The 21916-nt window shown below is 48.0% G+C and overlaps 9 protein-coding genes across 9 annotated transcripts in view; 3 read left to right on the top strand and 6 right to left on the bottom strand.

The window, feature by feature from the left end:
- TRIVIDRAFT_78584 (uncharacterized protein) overlaps nt 1–276 on the bottom strand; it is a gene marked incomplete at both ends in the record, with an annotated part of 1414 nt that extends 1138 nt beyond the window's left edge. Inside the window, one exon of the mRNA XM_014100172.1 lies at nt 1–276. This exon is cut by the window's left edge and continues 1138 nt beyond it. Within this exon, the coding sequence (XP_013955647.1) occupies nt 1–233 (233 nt within the window).
- Nucleotides 277–2825: 2549 nt separating this feature from the next.
- Nucleotides 2826–3348, top strand: TRIVIDRAFT_131516 (uncharacterized protein; the record flags this gene model as incomplete). The annotated part of the gene is made up of 2 exons (XM_014100171.2): nt 2826–3140; nt 3199–3348. Coding segments are annotated over 2 exons (465 nt in total), but the record flags the coding sequence as incomplete, so codon positions are not given.
- A 202-nt stretch (nt 3349–3550) lies between these two features.
- TRIVIDRAFT_1699 (uncharacterized protein) lies at nt 3551–5740 on the bottom strand (the record flags this gene model as incomplete). Its single annotated transcript, XM_014100096.2, has 3 exons — nt 3551–4580; nt 4633–5318; nt 5429–5740. The coding sequence occupies 3 exons, from the start codon at nt 5738–5740 to the stop codon at nt 3551–3553; spliced, it is 2028 nt and encodes a 675-aa protein (XP_013955571.1).
- Nucleotides 5741–6130: 390 nt separating this feature from the next.
- Nucleotides 6131–7716, bottom strand: TRIVIDRAFT_180506 (uncharacterized protein; the record flags this gene model as incomplete). Its single annotated transcript, XM_014100170.1, has 4 exons — nt 6131–6334; nt 6410–6484; nt 6653–7530; nt 7593–7716. 4 exons carry the CDS (start codon nt 7687–7689, stop codon nt 6131–6133), a joined length of 1254 nt encoding a protein of 417 aa, XP_013955645.1.
- A 193-nt stretch (nt 7717–7909) lies between these two features.
- TRIVIDRAFT_91240 (uncharacterized protein) lies at nt 7910–8955 on the bottom strand (the record flags this gene model as incomplete). The annotated part of the gene is made up of 5 exons (XM_014100169.1): nt 7910–8120; nt 8176–8269; nt 8327–8389; nt 8726–8753; nt 8810–8955. 5 exons carry the CDS (start codon nt 8857–8859, stop codon nt 8065–8067), a joined length of 291 nt encoding a protein of 96 aa, XP_013955644.1.
- Nucleotides 8956–10492: 1537 nt separating this feature from the next.
- TRIVIDRAFT_70550 (uncharacterized protein) lies at nt 10493–11541 on the top strand (the record flags this gene model as incomplete). The annotated part of the gene is made up of 3 exons (XM_014100168.1): nt 10493–11195; nt 11278–11446; nt 11502–11541. 3 exons carry the CDS (start codon nt 10493–10495, stop codon nt 11539–11541), a joined length of 912 nt encoding a protein of 303 aa, XP_013955643.1.
- A 5453-nt stretch (nt 11542–16994) lies between these two features.
- Nucleotides 16995–17756, bottom strand: TRIVIDRAFT_213159 (uncharacterized protein; the record flags this gene model as incomplete). The annotated part of the gene is made up of 1 exon (XM_014100167.1): nt 16995–17756. The coding sequence occupies one exon, from the start codon at nt 17663–17665 to the stop codon at nt 17321–17323; it is 345 nt and encodes a 114-aa protein (XP_013955642.1).
- TRIVIDRAFT_230876 (uncharacterized protein) lies at nt 17735–19643 on the top strand (the record flags this gene model as incomplete). Its single annotated transcript, XM_014100166.1, has 1 exon — nt 17735–19643. The coding sequence occupies one exon, from the start codon at nt 17735–17737 to the stop codon at nt 19205–19207; it is 1473 nt and encodes a 490-aa protein (XP_013955641.1).
- Nucleotides 19644–20634: 991 nt separating this feature from the next.
- On the bottom strand, nt 20635–21893 carry TRIVIDRAFT_70552 (uncharacterized protein; the record flags this gene model as incomplete). The annotated part of the gene is made up of 5 exons (XM_014100165.1): nt 20635–20677; nt 20710–20862; nt 20969–21326; nt 21364–21481; nt 21531–21893. The coding sequence occupies 5 exons, from the start codon at nt 21891–21893 to the stop codon at nt 20635–20637; spliced, it is 1035 nt and encodes a 344-aa protein (XP_013955640.1).
- Between the last annotated feature and the right edge of the window lie 23 nt (nt 21894–21916).

Raw genomic sequence — 21916 nt, 5'->3', positions numbered from 1 at the left:
TTGGCCGCGTGAGTGGGAGGGCCATCAGTGAATTCTGGTTGGTTGTTGGGGGGCTGAAACTCTGTATCGATGAAGCGAGTTAATGAAGCTTTGAGTCTGGTTTGGTCCACGAAGGCCTGCTTTACGGAAACTCTGAATGGTTTGACAGACTCAGTGTAAGTCGCACTGAATGTAAGATTGAGATCCTCATCCGTAAGAGTGAGCGGTTGTCGAGGTATATCTTGGCTGGCCATCGTTTAACACGTGTAGTGAAATCCTGCGAGATTTTGTTTTGATATTGTGGCGTTGATAATGTTGGTTAGTGGGTGCGTTGCTAGATTTATGTGATTCTCAGTCTTAGCCTAGCCTTTCCGTTGGATCGGCTACCAGGAGCGGGGAAACATCTGTAGGCTATTCATAAGCCTTGGCAAAATTACTGATCATGGGTTTATGTTGCAACGGCGTTTTCTCCACCCAGCCAAGATAGAGTGGCGTGATTCATTCCAGCGCTATCACAAGTTGTATATATAATCTATTCATATAGAGTATAATACGCTCTACCCAAGTAGGCTATGCGGCAAAGTTGGTATCCCGTGAAGCACATGCCCAATGACTAATATCCATTCCTGCTATTTTTGCCAAGCTAAATCCAACCATTACACTATTTCCACTGCTTGCAGGATCGAAGGATAACTCTGTTAATACCTGCCAAGTATCTTTGAATGTTGAAACAACCGTAATGTAGTGCCTTATCTTAGCCCGATTTAGTTTCTCAGTTTACCCAATCATACTGTCTCTTTTTTGTCCAATGTTAGTTCATAACACCTTACACCATCAGCTTGTGAGATTACTTGATTGTAATATAGTGTGGCTTCTATTAAGCAGTTTTTGGAATAAAGACAAAAGAAGAGATGCCATTCTTTTAAGTTTGCCATCAAACTGTCCCGGTCTACTTGAGAAGCAAAATAAAGATGCGTGAGAACTCGCCAATAGTGCATTCAATGAACAGTACTAGGTCGTACCGGCAGATATCTTTATCTGGTTGGTCTTTGACATTTCGCCCTTATTTGGCTCTGAGAACTGGATAGTTGTGTGAGTGTCATTCCCTGCTGTATCTTCAATTGTGGTGTTATGAGAAGACGACTCGGATTGTTGCACGTCACCCCCAGCGACAGCATAGCATCCCCCAACCCTTCAGCTGGAGCACTATCAGAAGTGTAGATTCTCTCCACCTTGCCGCAAATAACCATACTCTGCGTCTCAGTGAAGTCGATGTTCACCTCCTTTCCTCATGCTGGGTAGTTCGCTGCGGAGTTCTTAGGTGGTGCCAGTTCTGCACACATTCAACTTACGTTGCCAGTGCATAAGACCTATCAGGAGTCACAGCAGAAAGAGACGAGTGATGGGATCAAAGAGATAAAGCGCGGCAGGCCAGCACGGACTTCGCAGCTAGGTAGACCATAAAGACTGTATTTATCTCTGACCTTTCTTTAAACACAGAGGAAAATTCTTCCTTTTTATATCTGCGTTCACGCCACAATTATTGGCTCAAACTTTGTTGCATCTTCGCTACTAGATAGATCCTTTGGGTCTGACAAGACTTAAGCGGTAGTCGTGGTAGCGACTATTGTCCTTGGGCGAATGCTTGCTAAAGTCCTCGAGAAGCAGTAAAAGAGCAGTGAGTGAGGCCTCAGTTGCTGAGAGATTGCGCTAGAGAAAGGCCATTTTGCGAGTTGGTGTTGTGCTAATTGGTCTTGAAATGAGATGCACTTCTGGAGGAGAATGAGCAGAGATAATCTCTGCAAAGCTGCGTAGAAGATTTTAACTGTATATGAGATAAGTAATGATGATGGTGGGCTGGTTGTTTAGCCTTAAAAGTTTAGTGTACTTCTTTATAATAATTGCTGCTACATATCGGGGGATTCCTCGCCAAGATCCTTTTGACTATGCGGTGCATATAAACTTTATCATTGGGTTGGCAATATCTAGTAGCATCGAGTTTCCTTCAATGCGATCAAAGCCGAAGGATTGGTGTCACGACCTTCTGGCAGCGAATTCAAGATGGCGGACATACCTCTGACCCTATATTTCCACATTGTGATTACATGCACACACTTCCTGAAATACGCATGGATCCTGGAGGAGCATATACACTTATACACACCGAACCTTGTGCACTGTCTTGCCCTCTGACCTTTCACGAAATTCCAATACATGTCAACTATTACAGAGTACTCTCTTGACATTTCGCAGTGTAGCTATTTAGATAGGTCTATCGAGTATTAATTGCGGACAATTTTTCTGCATATGAGAAACGACCTTTACGTTACTTTAAAACGTCACGTATCAGTTGTTAAATCATGCACTTTAATTTAAACCAGTGAATTCCTCTGATACCATTATTTATCTGGTGATGCGTCATGCAGAAGATGATCATTCGATCAACATTTCGATTGACGGAATAACCCATTCAGCGACAAAATATACCTCCCATGTAAATGCACGGATACGGCGGAAGCGGCCTAAGTGTATATGTCGATATCGAGAAATACATCTTTTTGCGGGAACCAAATGTCAGCGGCATCAAAGGAGTCAATAGCTCCGAGCTGCGCATGCGTAAGATACGAACAAGGCCAATCATTGGTTGCCGAGTGGTTCGTCAATAACATCTCACTAAACTTATACGCCGTTCCCACTTCTATATGACTATAAATAAGCTACTCCCCCAGCTTTGCCAAACCGCCTTCATCCGAATCAGCACTAACAAGAATACCAGCAAACACTCTCTGCTTTCAACCGAAATGGCATCCAGCGCGGCAAAGTCGTCATCCTCAGGTCGTACGACGCCGAAGTCACTGATTCCGGTTATCTCGACTTCCCTCAATGTCGGCATGGCTATTGGCGCATGGATCACAGTTATCCCGTTCGCCAACGTTGCATACCCGGGACCTGCGGTTGCAATATGGTTCAAGGACTTTTTCAAGCCTGGTTTCATCGGAATCACCTCTCTCAGTGCAGTGACAATCGCATCGGGAATCCGATCGGCTCGTGTTCGGGATCAATCGGGGTCAGCAGAGGGTCAGCCCAAGGCAAAAGCAGCCTCGCGATGGGCAATTGCTGGCCTCATCTTCACGCTCGTTCATTTCGGCTTTGGAAACTCTGTAGGTGGCAATATTTTGGCAATGCGTTCTCTTGTAGAGATTGCTCACAGCAAGATAGGTGCTCGCAATTATGGACCGTATTCTTTCGAACCCGGAATTGGCACAAGGCGAAATGGCTGGTTGGATCAAGTTGCATACAGTGAGAACGCTTACAACAGATGTGCCAGCTTGGCTATGCTTTATTGGAGCGTTACTCTCTGAGTTGTAGTAATCGCTCTTCCATGAGAATGGAACCCCAGAAAAAAAATTTGCTTGGCTGATTGCTGATATTACATCTCTCCGTTCAATTCTGAGTGATCAATCTTCTTAGTTGCTGTAATGTATTTATCAATACAGTCATGAAAACGTATAAGAGAAACCGTCCTGCTAAAGTAGCAAGCCTATCCCACCCGGCCTGTTTCAGCCATGAGTTAAATCAGTGGAGGGCCTAAACTCCAGAAGAGATTATTCCAGTCCCTTCCACGACCTTGGAGTGTCTCCCACAGTTTATCCAGGTCGATGTTGTCTGTTTCGAAATCTACTCGCCCGGCCTCCCGATCCATAGGCATATTGATGTTCTCCGCTGTTCCTTCATCCACGAGGCCGTTTTGGTTAACAGGCGCGGGCACGACCTCTTTATTGCAATTTTCTCTCTTCAGTGCTTCAAGGGCCGGATGCGACGCCCTGTACTTTCGCAGTATCTGTATCGAGAGATGCAGCAGCTCAGATGCCAATGGCGACTGTCCCTTTGCTTCATATAAAATCCTCCATGCATCACTCATTGTTGCGTCTCCTTCCGCTGTGCTGCCTTCGGTATTATTGGCTAAGCACCCATCCAATACAAACACAACGCAGGCAATGAAGATGCTCCGGAATTTGACATTCATGCGCTGGCGAAACAAGACGAATGTCGAGTTTTCAGCTCTCATCCGGTGCTCTACGTAGATAATGCGCTGCGCCGCTTTCAAGCAAGAGTCATGTGAGTACGCAAAGCCAGGGTTTATTGTTCCTCGGGCGAGATATGGTAAGTGCAATTTGCAGATTTGGCCGTAAAATATCATGTTGAGCATATGTCGTTGAATCGTGATGTTAGATGAACGCCGGATATCCGAGGGTGGTAGTTTAGAAAGGGCGCTGTTCTTTTCGAGGCGGAAGAATGCCGGTAGTTCTCGCATAAACTGTCGCAGCTTCATGTCTGCTTCCATGATTTTCCCGTAGTCTGCCTCTTCTGGATTCCAATTGATTGGTTTGTCGTGGCCACCGAGGCTATAGAAGAGTTCGGCAAGGCGAGTACGTTGTAGAAGATATGACACAGAAGTGGCCTCTTCTGGCGGGCGGTCAATAATATCTTGCCCTTCAATAATGTCTTCGTCGTTTGCATTACAAGGTTTTCGTACTGCCATCTGACTGGGTAGGATTGTATATGCCCCTTGTTGAGGAACTGACAGCCTGGAAAGCATCCTGTCGCGATGGTGTCAGTACCATCCAAAAAGACGAATGAAAGAAGGCTCACCAGTCGGTATCTGTAAGATACCACCATGTTCTACGGCCAATTTCAGCTTGAATGGTGGAGTGTTTTATTGTAGTTGAAGGGTTGCTGTTATTTGGAGAGTCGATAAAATGCAGGCCAATCTCCTGGGCCATTGCAACTGCCTGAGCGTGAAGCAGTCGGGCACGAGCTGAAATGCCCTCTAAACTGCATATCATGAAAAATACAACAATAATGGCTTGTACACATGCCATTGACGCATGTGCTGATAGGTGGGCATGATGAATGACATCGAGGGCTGTTGTAAGCCACCCTGCAGTCTGTGAGTTGGCGTCTTCTGAGCAGTGAAAAAGTCCCTTGTTATCATCATATCGAGTCCACGTATGCGTGCTACTACAGCAAATCGCAAGCATGATCATCAATTGCCCTATGTCAACAACCTGGCCTTGCTCAACGGCGTCATAGAATCGATCCACTGTAGAAGGCAGGGAAGGTGTATGGAATATATGATGGAAATGCAGGACATCTTTGATAAACTTGTCCAAGAGGATATGAGCATCTCCTCTCAAAGGCAAACATATACACTTGATGACTTTAACTTCTTCTGTTAATGGAGGAGAGCTAGCAGGGTGCAAAACAAAGAATGAAGGGCTAGTAATGGTGCGGATAGATCGAGTACGAAAAGTGATGGGAGGAGGGGCTAATGAATCCTGCAAACCGTTGGCATGAATTAACATCCCGCGCCTGTAACGAGAGCTTGATGACTTGTTGAAACATATATCACATTTTCATCAAGCCATCAACATTATGAAGAACTCACTAGTACTTTCTGGCTCGAGCAGTTATTCTCCAGGCCGAGCACATCTGCTGTGACAAGCTGGAGCTGAGAAGACACCAGTGACGAGGGTGCCAAGTGGTTCCGGTTGAGAGCCTCCTGCGACCCACCCATCACAGCAGCTTCACCGGCGGCCTGAATTCCAATGCCTTGGGCCGGAGCTGCCCCAGATCCATCGAGGTTGCAAGGGATTCCACGGATCGAGCAGTTAGAGCAAGGAGAGCCGCGGTTGCAGCGCAGCTTTCGGATCCGGCAAAGCGAGCATGCCGGTGGCCGTCTCCGCGACTGACGACCCATGCAGCCTGTGGGAACTGTCTGCTGTATGTATTAACGATTTCGTTTCTCCTCTGTTATTACAGACGGCGGCGGTTAGACTTTGACAGCATTAAACGGTGTACGGGTGAGAATGGTAGGAAATATTAACCCGAAATGCCCGAATCCGCGGACTTCTTCGGAGATAAGGCCGTCATGCCGATCAGACGATCTTGAGCTGCTGATTTGAATAATGGTGCTCGGAGCTAGAATAAGGCGAGCAATTAGAGCAGGTTACCGTCAAAGCAGTTGGATTTCATCAATCAGCATAGTATATTCCTTCACTTTGAGTAGACAACAGATGTGGTGCATTTCTTTGATTGAGTTTCACAGAGTATTAGTGCCCTGATGATTGGTGGCAGCCATACTAGGGCATCATGATGAGAACTGAACCTCGAGACCTAATGTTCGAAAAGGCTTATTCATCATCTTTAGATCGATCCCGCTTCCGAGACTGAACAAAAGCGACTTTACTCGCCCTTCCCACAGCACTCCAAGCCGGAGATTTTGGTCCAATCTCGCTTTCACGACTCCGGCATATTCCTTCTCGTCATTCTCTGCCTCCTCTTTATCTACTTTCTTCGCAGGTTGCCCCGTCTTAGAGAGATTCTTCTTACCAGCTTTTGACTTGGAGGTAGCATTGCCTCCGTTGACCTTGTGCGCCATCTTCTTCTCTGTTGGCTTTTCCGGTTCATCAAGCCTCCACTCCAGCTTCGCGTTAAAACTCCGCTCGGCAGGTGTCGACATTGAAGCCGGTTCTGGTGTGGCGAGTGTGGTTTTTGGTGGAAATTCTTTTTCATCTGTAATATTGGTAGGTGCTTTCGAGGCGGAGAATGATCTCGAAATTGGCGTCTTAGCTTCAGAGATATTCATTGAGAAGGGCTCTGCTTCTGCGACGGACCGAGCAAACGGTTTCCTCCACAGCTCCATTCCGACAGCCCAAGAGCTTTCGTAGCTGAAGATGTTGAACTCCATGCGAGTCGCAAGGCTGCAGTCCTTCCCAGCCATGACTGCATAGTTAGCTGCAATATTTCCCATCAGAGGATTCAGCGTGAGTGTAGCAGAAAGCGGTGTTCCCTTGTGATCTGGCAGTGTAGCAAATCTCGCGCCGATGCTTATGCCTCCAGATTTGTTAAGCGTGCCATAGTAAATCTCTCCGCCAGTGCTGAACCGCCCATATATCCTTTCCTTGTCCCCATTGCCACTGCCATTCTCCGCAGGAGATGTAGTTGATTGCTGGGTGTGCTTTTTACTGCTCAAGTCGCCCCCAAAATTATATACTCCTCTGAAGCCTAGCAATCCACCATCCGTGGAAGCAAGTCCTTCAAGCGCATACCTCCCGACATCATACTGCAGCAACCCCAGGGCAGTGCCCCCGTTTCTGAGGTGCTGGCCCGATACGGCACTGAACTGTGCCTGGAAGGCGGGGGATAGCCGCCTCACAAGGAGCGCCTCTAGCTGCGATCGGGGCAGATATAGCCTGCCGTATAGAAGAGACTCGTTTGTCTTGTCTGTATCGTCCGGACGCCTTAGGGAGGGGTCATCTCGTCGAGCAACCGGCGTTAGAGGGCGATAGGATCGAAGAAGATCGGGGAGCGGAACATTCTCGGACTGGGGTGTCAAGAGGACTCGAAGGGGAACCGAGGAGAACAGGTAGGAGATGGAGCCATCAACCACGCCAACAGAGCCCAGCTGGTAGGAGGTGGCGAAATTGGGGCTTGCGAGGGCCGAGAGGGTTAGACGAAGACCTCGAGGAGTGCTGAAGTTCAACAGAGCTTGACTATGGCGTTAGCTACAAAGAGCCACAACAGCTGATGGGAGGTGGAGGGGGAATCACCGTCAGTCGTCGCATTCAGCGCTGCATACGAATTGTCACGCCGCCACCCGGTCGCCTCGTAGAAAGCACTGTGGACATAGTCCATAAACTCGCGCATTTCAGCGCGCGTTGCACATGCCTGTCTGAAAGGCCAGGCTTTGGTCTCTACGAGGGTGCAAATGCGAAGAATCGTCGCCTCACCTCGCAGCCGGGATATATCATGGCGGCCGGCATAACATCGGCAATATGTCAAATCTACAGCGAAACACACACACGTCCGAGCAACGCGCGCGTGCCCCGTATCTTGTCTTCATTAAGGTACGGATTGGTACGAATAGTAGCTTCTACTTGGCTGAATCAATTTCCATTATGCCCAAGCCCATTGTTTATTTGCTACCCAGATGTGATGCGTGATTCATAAGAAGAATATCCCTTTGCAAAGTAACGCAACTCCATAGTTACATAGTATCAGAATTATTTAAAAAAAAGCACTTTAGTTGGACAGGTTCTGGATTAACGAGACGTTGTCGCCCTTGAGCAGGATTTGGCCTGTGGCTGCGTCAGCTTGCTTGGAATGTGTAGAAGGACAAACGCCATATCTTACCCAGCGGTTTCCTCGTCTCCTTGTCGTTTGTTTTTGTGATTTGCTTGACTTCCACGGCGTCATCGATAACCAAGTTCATAAACTCGTCGAAGCCCTGCATCCTGAATTAGCTGGTGGACCCAAAACAATGTTTGGCTTGATGTTTACTGACCCGAATCTTGCCTTCGATGCGGATTGACAGCTGCTCGTACAGCCAGACACTGACTGTGGCATTCTGGTGATGCAAAAGTCAGAACATAATCCAGCAAATGTACAAAACAACCCTTGCAGGTATACAGATCGTTGGCTTCGATGTGATTTCAAGGAGGGAAGAGGAGAGTCGCAGGTCGTAATATTCGAGGCTCGCCCGGCAAGTGATGATCTGATTCGCATGTTTGTTTGGATATCTGTCAAGTGATTTGACACCTTGCCAACAATTGCCTAGAAACACTCCGATCGCGTGCGACCTCTGAACATGCGATGCCGTCACGCAGGCCCGCGGCCACCACGTAAAATACCGTGCCGCTGTCGTGCGGGGTAGACGAGGGGATCGATCGAATCATGTACTCACATTCTGGAGGAGCTTGAAAATCATGTTGCTAGGTAGAGTCAGCATTGGCAATTCAATGGCAATCGTCAATTGGAAGAGGCCTACATGGGCGGGAGCAAGACGCGGCGACCGCCGCCTCCACCTCGACCAGTCATGATGTGGTATGTTTGCCGGGGAGCTGTTTATCGGCTGCGAATGGCTGGAGAAGCGACAATGGACGAGCCGTGCAGTGGTATCGCGATGCTGCAGTGAGGAGCTTACCTAGGTTGGTATGATGGTGTTGAGGGCGGTGCCTGGAAAACTCGACGGATCGGAGATATGCTTCGCCGCGATAAGGCTGCCTTATCGGACAAGGTACAAAGGTACATGCATCCATGAGGCGCCTGCTTCGTGCGCCACACTTAAATGCATTCTTGCTGAATTGCGTGCTATTTCGAAGCCCCATTGCATTTTCGTGGAAAAGGAATAATTCGGGCTGTTGCATTTTGTTTTCTTGGTATGCTAATTTGGTTCATCAAATCTTGGCTTCATGCTGGGCACCGTGTATATCTGATCACCTATCTCTCTTGAGTCTTGCCGATTCAATGTCATGACCGTTACGGGCTCTCATTAATGAAGAGGGCTGTTTGCGGATTTTCCGTTCGCTCAACCAAGACGTCTGTTCTGTCTATATATGAGCGACTGTTTGATTTAAGCACATGTTAGATTCATGAAATGACCATTGGCCGCCGAAGAGGGATCGGAAACATTGACGTATTGCTGAGGCACAGAAGCATCAGTAAAACGAATGTTGCGATGAGCCACATAAATCACCCATTGCAATATAATAAAAATGTAAATAATATCGTATCCTGCGGCACTGCAGGTCCTCATTGGAAGATTTTTGTAGCTCCTCATCTATGATCCTCATCTGTGATCGTGTCTCAAATGTGGTCACCCAGATCATCTACCCTAAACAGGGAATACTGATTACAAATGATGGAACAAACTCCTCCACTATGCAGCTGTAGACAAGATATTGATGACATTAAGAATCTTGTTTCTAGAAACAGACCAAGAGGTGCTAAGAGCCGAATGCGAGCTTTAGGCTGAGTGAATCAATACTATAAATCCCACTGTGCGTTATTTCATCTCAAGGCGAGTACTGTATACCAATACTTCGGATGCGTAGTGCAGTTGAGTAGCCAGTCATATTAAGCCGTGATTTATAAGATCACAATGTAAAGTACAGGCGAACGGTAGGAAAAATAAGCGGGATCGCCAGTATCCAGGTCAGAAAAATAATGGTCGGACAAGTATACGTACCTGTTATGTGTATTCTCATCTTCTACCTCTTCTAACATCGCCTATTTTCACGCATATTTTGTATATCCACTTATATATAACTGGGACATCTCTTTAATCTAAGGTAGTACGTCTCTTGATTTCTACTTTGGAAGACATCTTTTATTCCTAGGGAAAGCATGCTGTATAATGTTCTATAGTTAGCACTTCTTCAGCAGTCACACTTAAATTGCCAACCATTTCATAGAATCGGCAACTATATGTAGCGGAGATGGAGAAACCTTATATGTTGCAATGTGTCTGCTACTGCGAAATGCCACTTGATACGCAAAATCGGCAACGCGCCGAAGTTCCGGACGCTCTTTGCACCTGATTATGTTCACTAAACATAGACCGGAGACTGCATATAAGAGATGTGCTATGCGACTCTCATTCTCATACCAAGTTTGCTAAAAAGACTTTGACACATTTTCTTGATCATCGATTAGAAGAACATATCCCTCCATGGCCGCACCTTGGCCCTCACCGACGAAGAAATGGCATGACGACGCATACATGTACCCAGCAATAGACCCAAGTCGTCCAGAACTTGCGCTGGTTGGCAAGATAGCAGTCATTACAGGAGGTGGTAGCGGCATTGGAGGCGCCATTGCTCAGTCATTTGCCAAAGCCGGTATTTCCCGTCCCGTATTAATCGGACGGCGACTTCAAGTTTTGCAAGACAATAGGGCCAAGATTGCCGCCATCGATGCCAGAACCGAGGTTCTACTGATTCAGGGAGACATTGTCAACGCGGACTGGATACAGAAAGCATTTGAGACTGTCAAATCCACTTTCGGAGAGCCGCATATTCTTGTCAATAATGCTGCCTACTTCGATGGGCCAGTTTCAGCGTTGAAGGATGATGTCGATACATGGTATCAAGCCTTTGAGATCAATGTAAAGGGCAATCTTCATGTAATCAGGTCCTATCTATCTGTTGCAGCGACGTCGCCGAGGATCTTGAACGTGTCAAGCGGACAGGCTCACTTGAATGCCAAATTCTTTTCGGGCATGTCTGCCTATCTGTCATCAAAGATGGCACAGCTGCGTATGATTGACGCCATTCAAGCAGAGAGACCCGATGTGTTTATAATGAACTGCCACCCGGGGCGTGTGATGAGCGAAATGTCAGCGAAGATTGGCAGAACAAAGGGTATTGATACGCGTAAGTGAAGGGCCACATTGCTCCCCTCCAACTGAGATGATCAAGGGGGTAGAATCCGGAACCAGCTAACTGAGTACATTAGTGGAACTCTCGGGAGACTTTGGTGTCTGGGCTGTTAGTGACGAGGCCCAATTTCTTAAAGGAGGAATGGTGTGGGTGAATTGGGATGTAGACGAGCTCACAGCAAAAAAGGATGAAATCGTCAATAGTGACCTGCTGACTGTTGCCCTCGGTGGTTGGCCATTTAAACAGTAAGCAAACGGGTATGGTCTATGAAGAAATTAGGAGATATATAAACGCTGTTAGAGTGTTTTACCGGCAATCGAGAAATAATGGACGGAAATAGGTGATAGTTCACAAATGGAGAATATGAGTAAAAAAGGAGAGCATGGGCTGTCAACGAAGAGACTTGCACTCTTGATGCGTTGTAAAACAATGTTTAGCCAATCTCGACAGTGAAGCTGAAGTCTTCAAGATTAGCGCCTCGTTTGAGCCCATAGCATTCATAAAAGGCTCTCAATCTGTCAATCCTTATTGTGTCTGGACCTGGTGAGTTTCCCCGTGTTGAGTCAAATTAAGCCGCAGGCTCCACCCCTGGTGGTGCCCTTCCGTCAATTTCTTTGGGTTTCGGCCTTGCGGCCATGCTCCCCCTGGAGCCCAAGCACTTTGATTTCTCGTAAGGTGCCGAACGCGTCAAAAATGTAACATCGTCCGATCCCTAGTCGGCATAGTTTATGGTTAGGGTTACGACGATATGTGATCGTCTTTGATGCCGTAGTTGTGCCTTTTGTTAACACGTCAAAATTTGAACGTAATAATATATCTTTATTCCTACTACGGAGACGCCGTTCTAGTTCATAAAACGTATATATATATGTATGTGTGTGTGTAGAGAGGGAGAGCGAGGGAGGGGAGCTGTGGTATCTTCGTTAGTTTTCTACGTATTGGTGAGACGAGATGTATGTGACTGTCTTTGGATAGTGGCTAACTGTTGCTGAGATATGTAATCCCTTAAGCACAACAGTCTTCTATAGCTCCATTCTGAAAGGCTGTTTTTAAGATTAGTCCTAGGTTTGATTGAGTTGGAGAGGAAATTTTTCATGTGTGTCTTTGGCCGTCGCTATAAGCTAGAGCAAATAAGGGTTGTTGTCCAGGTCATATTCGTTTCCAAAAGCTGTTCATTGGGATGGTAAATTTATGAGCCTTTTATTGAAATTTCCCTGTACGGGATGTCGTCAATAAACGTCCAAAGCTGATATGATGCATGAATACCTCGATGCGAACCACTCATCTCTCTGTATCATAAACATCGCTTTAGCGCAATCGACTTGCAAAATCTTGTACGTATTCACCCGTTATTCGCCGGGCAGTAGTCGGAATGAACCATTCGTTGACTTCAAATGTAATGATTGGCATTAAGGACATGGGAAGGCCTCTCCCAGAGAGCGTGGAGTAGCGGTAATTGTATTTCCCTACGGTATACGCAATTTACGAAGTACTTCCGAGTAATTAATACGTGCAGGGGGCCTTAAATACCGCATTACCCATTACAATGCTCAGACAGATATACACGACCAGCTCATCCCATCTTACCTGATTTACTCGAAATGATGAAACTCGTCATTTCCAGGCGTGAATGCGAGAGGAAGCAAGTCATCCTTGGGTGGGAGTGCTCTCGGCACTCCGGAATCGTATCAGACTTCGGCAGTCGGGTGTGCCGGAATCCCCTTTTGAAGCCGCCCACTCCCGATCCTGACATCCACCCGTTCCGCCCCGGAGTTGCGGGGGTCGGCGGTCCCGCGAGTCTCGCTGCGGCCTGAATGGTTATAATAATAGTAGCTTATACGGAGGACCTTGTCATGTTCCTGGCTCCGAACCAGGTTAATGTCATTTCGTGGCGCATGAAACATGCGCTCTGAGGCGCAGGTCTGTCCGGACGAGCCTTTTGCGAAACAGCTTCTGGAACATTTGCCTGACCATTGCTTTCAAGAATGACGGCAGCATGAAGTGTTCATTAATCCACTTGTTGGGATTGAGATGCCGGCTATTCTGTAAGGACAGGAACCCAATGCCGATGCGTTTGGCCGATACATGTAGGTGATGCCGTGTAAGCGGCGGTACGTCGCCTGATGCAAGTGGAAACGTTGACATAAAATCGCACCATCGATGCACACCAGCGAAGGAGAATAATTCTATGCCGAAGCTGCGTTACGACAAGTCCTCAGCTGTCTTGTTACTCCACAAGTAGACCATCGTCAGAATCGCACAATTGACGGCTTCTGACGTGATCCCCTTTCTGTTTTCTGGTGATGTTTCGGCTCAAAATGGAGCCCCATTTCGGCTTAAGAATGTGAGGCGGTACGTACTCCGTACATATGCTCCATACGGTTGCGCCCTGTCCTCCGTATAGACGAAATATTATTAGTGTGGGTGAGACGAGAAGCTGCAATTGCCCTCTCCAGATCACTCCGTACTTACTCCGTACGAGTATTACGCTCATTGGGCGAGTGGTTCTAAGTGCTGAGCACATTGGATGCATCAGCAGCTATCCGTCGAGCCGGCGGTTACCGGCTATGTGAGACGCATGCTCCCTGTTGCTAGGCACGACATTTTGTATGGACCACCACGAGGGGACCTAGCCTTGTGTCATTCGTGCTCTGAGACTCTCCAAGACTCTGCATTGTTAAGGGGGTGATGTCCAATCGGACAAGCGAGCGACGGAGGCTGCCCAGTCTTTCGCTGAGACGAGACCTTGTGACAGTAGCAAACGGGAATGACTCGACGGTTGAAATAACCGGTGGACGCTGCGGAAATTTCTGAGGATCATCACCGCAATTGCATGGTTACTACATGCACTCCGTACACAAGATTCATGCAGTATATGCTGGTAAATCGTATAAGTGAGAGGTAGAAGTAAGGTGGTGCGCCTCTTGGCGAGTGATCACCATGCTACCTTTCCTCGCAATACTTGCAGCTCTGAGATCTAAATCGAATGCCGAGATGCTGCACTAAGCAGCTCTGCCGACGACTGTACAGTACGAGTGAACTGCTCCTAGAGCTGCGGGAGCGGGATCACGGGCCGCAGTATCCTGAACCTCCTACCTACCAGATTCGTGCTCGCACATGTGTTTCAACCTCAGCTGCCATAGGACTTTTCAACCTCTGCACAAGCAATATTCGATACGTAATAGCTCACCAGGAACCCTGATGTGCCTGAAGCTGTGAGCGACCAAAGCAGTGCTAGTGTCATGGCTGAGGCTCCCGGCACTTTTTTAGAATCACACGTGTTTACTGTGCCATGATCGTCAAGCCACATCGAGCACGGGCAGGGAAAATTTTTTTCTTTTTCTTTTTTGTTTTTCCCCTAGGTGCCGCATTGGGTAACTCAGGACGACGGGGACCTGAACGTGACAGACAGTTGCTTAAATGAAAGAAGGCCCCATCTTACTCCAGAATGCTTCCGTATTCTGTCAAAGGGATATGGGGTTATGTAATGGCACCGAGCAAATACAAAAGTCACAACCGTAAACGGCAGTAATTTAGAGCAGATGAATCAGGAACATCACGACGACCACAAGGATCCAGAAGAAAAAAAACTTGAACATTGTCACTCTGAGATCCACTACGGAGCAGCAATATTCGGTAGCCTGCCGATGCATCGAGTTACTAGTGCTGCCTAGTCTGAATCGAGGTAGTACTCTGCAAATTCCCAGGCAGTTTTCATTCCCGTAAAAAATTTTTAGCATCTCCGTGGAGACAAAGAGAAATAAGTGCTGGAGAAAGAAAAATTCACATTTGCCTGGTGACCTGTTTACTATACCTGTTGCAGAGCAGTGGCAAGCACTGCACGAATCGAGGCGAGGTGATGCGTTTTTGGGCGCCCGTAGAAGCGCTTGAATGAATGGGTGTGTGTCTAAGTTGAGCTGAGATGAGGTGAAGCAATGTGACATTTTGATCTTGAGTGATACAACGTGCTTTGTGGCTTGCTGTTGCTGCACATACATACACTCAAGTTACTCTATGAGGCTTACCGACAGTCTCTCTTTATATAATAGAATATGGTATAATATAATATGATGTGATGCCATCATGGGACGCCTTTTTGAATACGCCAACTGTCACGGTCAAGAGACCAGAGTCAAGGCGTCATGCAGCTTGATACTCGCCTCATCACTCGTGAATCTGCTGCTTCTGTGCTGTATGAGCATCACCATCAGCGGCCTGCGTCGGGGGCAGCATCGGCAAGGCAGGCGACTCCTGAGCTCAAAGGACATGGACATGGACATGGGGACGGGCATACGAGTATGACACAAAGAGTGAATGCATCGTGATGCGCTGGAGCTTCGCTTCGGCTGGCGAGATCTCCATTTCGCGCCGTAGGGCGCTGTGTCGCGGCTCAAGGGCGTAACGTCACAGGTCATCACGCCACTGAAGCCTCCACTGACAACACGACATTTAGGGCGTGGGTTTGCGACTTGCCAGCACCTTCTACCGAGTTCGTAGCCGTCCATGTAAAGGGGACGGGTACAGTAGATGAGGGTACAAGTACTTGGAGCAAGCCCTGTGAGTGGAGCGGAGGAGGTACTCCTCTGCGGTTAGTTTGCACTGGAAATACTTTAGTCTCCTCGCCGGGCTTTGTATCCACTACACTTGCTCTCAGCAGAATGAATCAAGGGGACCCTTTGGGAGTGGGGACTGCGGGTAGCAGCGCACGCCCTGGCGGTAATGAGTTGCATGTACAGTAATCCGTGTGAGAAATTGCTAGTCCATTGAAGCCACGGAGGCGGACTCCCGTGTCTTTGGTCAGCAGACTGGTGTGGCTTTGAGTGTATGTTGGTGATTTGCTCGTATTTGGTTTGGCAACACGGCAGGTAGTCATTGGCAGCCATCAGATGCGCGCCCTCCGTCTGTCAAAGAACGTGTCAACGAGCCGGTGTCGGCGCTTCAATGGCTGGTGTTTAGTCAAGCAGTTGACAATTCGATGTGTTTTTGCATTTCGTGATGAATTGAGGAAGCAGTTCGCGTACTGTACGGTACTGGCATGGCTACGATGCTGCATGTACCTTGAAGGCCAGGCACGGGAGTGAGTGCAGAGAATAGAACACAACAGCTCATGGCCCATCCATCGGACAAGGCCGTACGAGGATCCAGTTTAATGCTACGCTTTGTTCTTTTCTCCTCTATTCTCGACCAGTTTGTTAGCAACAGGTATAACAGACAGAAAAAGCCAGGGCAAACCGAGTTACGAGTACAAAGTACTACCGCATCGAGGCAACAGCTGAATTGGGAGCGGCAAACATATGGAGCCGAGTACTTTGTCTGTACTTGCTCCGGCTGTGAATGGCCTCCTCAATTTGCGGCGTAGGCACTACAAGTGATGGCATTAAAGCCGTCCAATTTCCATCCTGTCGGCGTACCAGTCATGTATACACGTGCCCTGCGGCCTTGCCACTCAAGTGCCTAATCGGGAAAAGGGGGAGAGAAAGGCAAGAGACCGGACAAAAGAAACAAGAGAAAAAAAAAAAAAAAAAAAAAAAAAAGAAAAAAAGAGCGAGGACAAAGAGCCCCACAGAATCAATCGAAAGGGCGTTTCTCTCGATGCCCCCACCGGAGATCCATCGGCCATCGGTTTGGCGGCCGAGAGCCTGGAAAAGTCCAGCAAGATTTTGCTTGCTTTGCAAACGGCAGCGGAGCTGGCCATGACACATAGCTCTGGCCAAACCGCCGCATGCCGAACAAGGGACAAAGTATTTAACTTGACGATGCCCTCGACGATGGTGCCGGGTTGCCTCTTTTGGGAAATTTGTTTATTCCAATACATTGAAACTGCCAGTGGCATTACGATTTGGACTTGGAGCATCAGCTTACTGTACTCGCAAAGCTACTATCGAAACCTTGCTCTACCCGACTTACACGGCACGCACCGCACAGTCAGCAGTCGAAGCCAAAACAACAAACAAAGAGAAGGAGAAACGGACCAGAAAGCAAAAAAGGACGGGACTGGACTGCAATTGTCATCAGCAAAACCGCAAATTCAATTTTTAAGCAGACCTGCAGCACGCTTACGAAGCCAGCGCTGAATAAGATCATCAGACCGGCTTAATTTCTCTCTGCCTGCTTATACCTCAGCCAGTGGCTTCCACTAAATTGCCATCTGCAAGACTAACACCGACCACCGGCGCCATTTGCTGAGAATCATCACCAGATCTCAGCCCAGGATTTCCCCAGACGCCGCCCCTCCTTGGCACAGCGCCCGTGTACATCATTTCTGGAGGGGGTCTCTGCATCGTTATTCGCCGGTCCAACGGGGCGGAGTTTGACCACCGCCAGGGCTGAAGGTGCTTTGAGAACTTAAAAGGAGATTGAAAGCAACAAAAGCAGAGAAAGACACAAAAGAAAAGAGAGAGAGAGAGGAAGAGAGGAAGAGGAACAGGTACAATAAAAAGGGCTGTTCCGCCATTCCTCCTCATAGTGACGTTTTCGTCACCACCACCACCACAAACCACCCGCAATCAGCAGCTTCTCCCAGCTTCACCACAATGCCCCACCTCGTCTCCAGCTTCCTGCGCTCCTCGACGGGAACCATCCCTCACATTAAGGCCGTCTCGCGGTCTCGAAACACTTCGAGGAGCAACTCCCGCAGTGCATCCCGCAACACCAGCCCCCATGGCTCGGACAGCGAAGACCGCCATGCCGTCAAGATGCCCGACCTAGCCGATGCCATTAAGAAGCACCACCGCCTGTCGCTGCACTTTGGCCGATCCACCTCCAAGGAGCGTCAACAGCACGTCCCCTACTCTCCTGTCGTGATTGACTGGAGCGTCGAGAGCCCGCCTGTGGTTTTCCACGGCAACGCTGAGGAGAGCACCGGCGCCTTGGTTTCGGGCCAGGTTGTCCTCGACATCAAGGAGGAATTGGTGGATGTTGAGAGCTTCACAGCCAGCCTTAACATGGTTACCACTCACAAGAGGCCATTTCAGAACAACTGCAGCGAATGCCAGACTCAGTCGACCCGGGTTGAGAAGCTGACACTGTTGGCTCACCCCGTTCCCCTGCGAAAGGGCAAGCACCAGTTCCCCTTCTCCATCTTGCTGCCCGGCAATCTCCCAGCTTCAATGGACACACCCGTTGTCTCCATTTCCTACGTGCTGAATGCTGAGGCACAATTCCTCACTGCTCCCACAACGCCCGAGGGCACAAGCTCAATCACAACCACCAAGTCCGAGCGCATCATCGACGTCAAGCGGACTCTCCCCGAGCCTCTGTACCCACACAATTCTGTCCGCGTCTTCCCCCCGACCAACATCAAGGCCGCCGCCAGCTACATCTCCGTCATTCACCCGACAACCAACAACAAGATGACCCTCAAGCTCGACGGGCTCATGACCCACAACGAAAGGGTCAAGACGGTTGACCTGTGGAAGCTGAAGAAGCTTACTTGGAAGTTGGAGGAGACCATCAAGACAGTTGCACCCGCTTGCGAGAAGCACAACCCTGGACTCGCCGAGTCTGCCACCAAGGGCCTGCCCCGAAGCGAGACCCGAGTCATCGGCGAGAAGAATCTTACCGAAGGGTGGAAATCCGACTACACCGGTGCGGACGGCATCGTCGACATGGAATTCGACTTCTGTGTCAACCAGCTCAAGCCGCACACCAATGCCCTCAAGTACGCTTGCGACACCAAGACACAGGACGGAACAGAAGTGACCCACTCTCTGCTGCTCGAGTTGGTCGTATCGAAAGAATACGCACAAGAGGGCAAGACACACGTTTCTCACCAGACTGGCACTGGCCGCATTCTGCGAATGCACTTTGCCGTTGTCCTGACTGACAACGGCGGCTTGAGCGTCAGCTGGGACAATGAAGCCCCTCCAGTTTACCAAGATGTGCCCCCGAGCCCTCCCGAATATGCTCAAGATGAGCTCCCTATTGAGTACGACGACCTCGAAGAACTTGTTGCCGCAAGGGCAACAGCACCCAACAGCCGAAGGGGTAGCCAAGAATTATCATGAACGCGAAGATACCCATCACTTTCTTTTGTCAATTTACTCTTCTTTCTTTTATTTTTTTATTCATTTTATTGGGCGCATCGATTGTCAGCCTACATAGGCTTGGGTGCAAAGCAAAGCGGCTGGGTTGTTTTCGATATTGCTACAAAGCAGCATATACATATACCCCTACGGCAAAGGACAAATAAGGCGATTGGCTGTTTATTATTCTTTCGTGAACTTTTTTTTTTTTTCTTTTTTTTTTTTTTTCTTATGCATAACATGATGAGATGTCAGGCGAATTCAACATATTCAGCCATACAGTTGGCATTTCCTTTATTTTGGAGTTGGTTCACGGGACGGATACTCTGTTGCATGTGACGGGTTTTTCCACATGCAACAATGAATGATGCGATACATAGACTATCGGCACAAAAAAATATAGCTTAGTATTTAATCAAACTATCGTCGCTCCATTTCTGTCCATCTTTGCCATATGTGATGCTCATCTAGATGTTTAATCTACTATGCATGCGATATGCCAACATGAGAACCAGGCCCTTCCTAGCAAGTTGTTTTGAGTAGCAGCATCAAAAAAACGAAGCGATGTCGGCCATGTCAAAATCTCCAAGCGAGCCTTGTGAAGATGCCAACGCTAGGGCGCCAGCGCGACGATGAGGGCGCTATTCCTGCCTAAACTGATTTAGCCGCGAGTCGATGCCAATAGTAGCAGTACGATGTAACACTCGACAGCTGCATTATGTCATTAAACCTGATCCTGTCCTGGCGTTGGCATATGAAAGGTCACGCTCTCGTTCTACGTATTTCTTCTTATTACTAATTGATCTTTAACGCAGAGTACGTCGGCTGTGATCTTGCGGTGAAGCCTTACAGAGCAAAAGGGCTTAGAGTATCTTTTCTGTGAAATACCAGATGCATTCAGCCTTTCTACCGCTCAATCACTTTCACACTTGACGATAATCGTATGACTCGATGAAAGACAAAGCTTCTTCCCCACGGGGATGGGATGACTCTTCGGCATCCCCACACCATCACGTCCGGTTCGAGAGTGAGCGGCACCGGAGCGAAGGTGGAGTCGTGGCGGCGTTGCGATTACATGTGTGGAGAGCTCCGAGGACTTAATGGATTCCCGAGGAGATTCAACTCCGTGCGGGGCTGGACTATTGGCGTGCTGGTTAGAATTGTAGCGTATGTTGTCGGGTCATCATTCATGATGTTTAGCTTCTTAGATTTGTAAGAGGTGGTGTCAAGGGCTCATTTGTAAGCCGACTATTCTGGTCTGGGACGTTATTTTGCATGTGCATATTTGGTAGAGTAAATTTCTTGTTTTGGATAGAGATATTATGCTGCTTCATTGCTTTCTCAGCGCTGCTACATAATCCTCATTCATAGTGGGCATGAGGTGATCACCTATTGATAACATGGAAACGCTAGAGGCTCGATATACCCTCATGGCCCGATAGTTGAGCCGCTCTGGATTATGTATCTATATCGGGATTACTAACTCTAGAGCCTCAAGGCCGTTATTTGCATTCAGATAAGCGTCCGCCTGCATAATCACCGGAACAGCCAACGTGAACTGTAGCATCTCGTCCACCGAAGACAAATCATCTTTCGTAGTGAGCGCAGCTAACGATAGTCCATCCATCAAATACTCGCTGTATGGGAAATGTGCATCCATTATAGCGACAGATTTGTTCCACTGCAAAATTATTCGCGGGCATAGAGATTGGCTTCAGCTGCAGCGTCACATATGTCACATACAACCCGCATCCATCAGTCTTGTTGAAATATTGTGTCGCGCCGGCAATTCCGTTTAGATATGTCTCAAAGGTGAGAGTTTGACCCTTTCGCTTGATCATACCGATGCCCACGATATTAAAGGGACTAAATGTGGTTGATGTTAATGCTGGATAATAAAAAGAACAGCTACTGGGGATGGTGAAGGTGTTTAGCACGCTTAGTAGAAATGGCGCCACAAATGTTGTGGTAAATGGTTGTCCTGATGGCTTCTTTTCAAGAATGTGTCGCAAGTAGCCTGCTTGTTCTGCATCATTGGTGATCATGGCTGCGACGATGAGAACTTGGTCTATATTACCCTCTCTTGCCCAACGGCGACTTCCTGGAGCGTTCCCATGGTGGTGTTTATAAATACCTACGTGAAGCTGATGGCGTGCTAGAGTGTTGTAGATCCGAATTCATACTTGTATGGAGATGGGACGAAGGCGTCGTTATATTGAGATACTTGATAGCATTGATGGCATGTAGCTCCTCTTGCTAAGATTTTTTAGTTGTTACACATGCTTGACTAGAAGATAATGCATACCGCAAGAATAGTTTGGAGGATAGTAGCAAGTTCATCCAAATTTTCGTATTCATAGCCCGTAGCGCTGTTGGTGACATTATACAACAGGGAGCTGAAAATTGAACTTTCGAAAAATTCATTCATAACGATGAGTTGGAATTGAGATATGCCCTTCGGGGATAGCTTTGAAGGCCCATTATTTGTCAAATTGACCAATCCTCCGGCAAAATCTTCGAGTTGGCGGAGCTGTGCCATATTTGGATTGGGGAAATTGTATTGCGTGGGAATTGAGTACGGAAATTGCTTCGTCTGAAATGTTGAGAGTGCGGTGGAAGCTGAGCTTGCGGCGACCACCATGGTCATTAAGAGTTTATAGAATACCATTATGAGAACAATTGGGCGAAGAA

The sequence above is a fragment of the Trichoderma virens genome (assembly GCF_000170995.1).
Source record: "Trichoderma virens Gv29-8 chromosome Unknown TRIVIscaffold_71, whole genome shotgun sequence".
NCBI lineage: Eukaryota > Fungi > Ascomycota > Sordariomycetes > Hypocreales > Hypocreaceae > Trichoderma > Trichoderma virens.
This window is presented reverse-complemented; position numbering and strand designations above follow the sequence as displayed.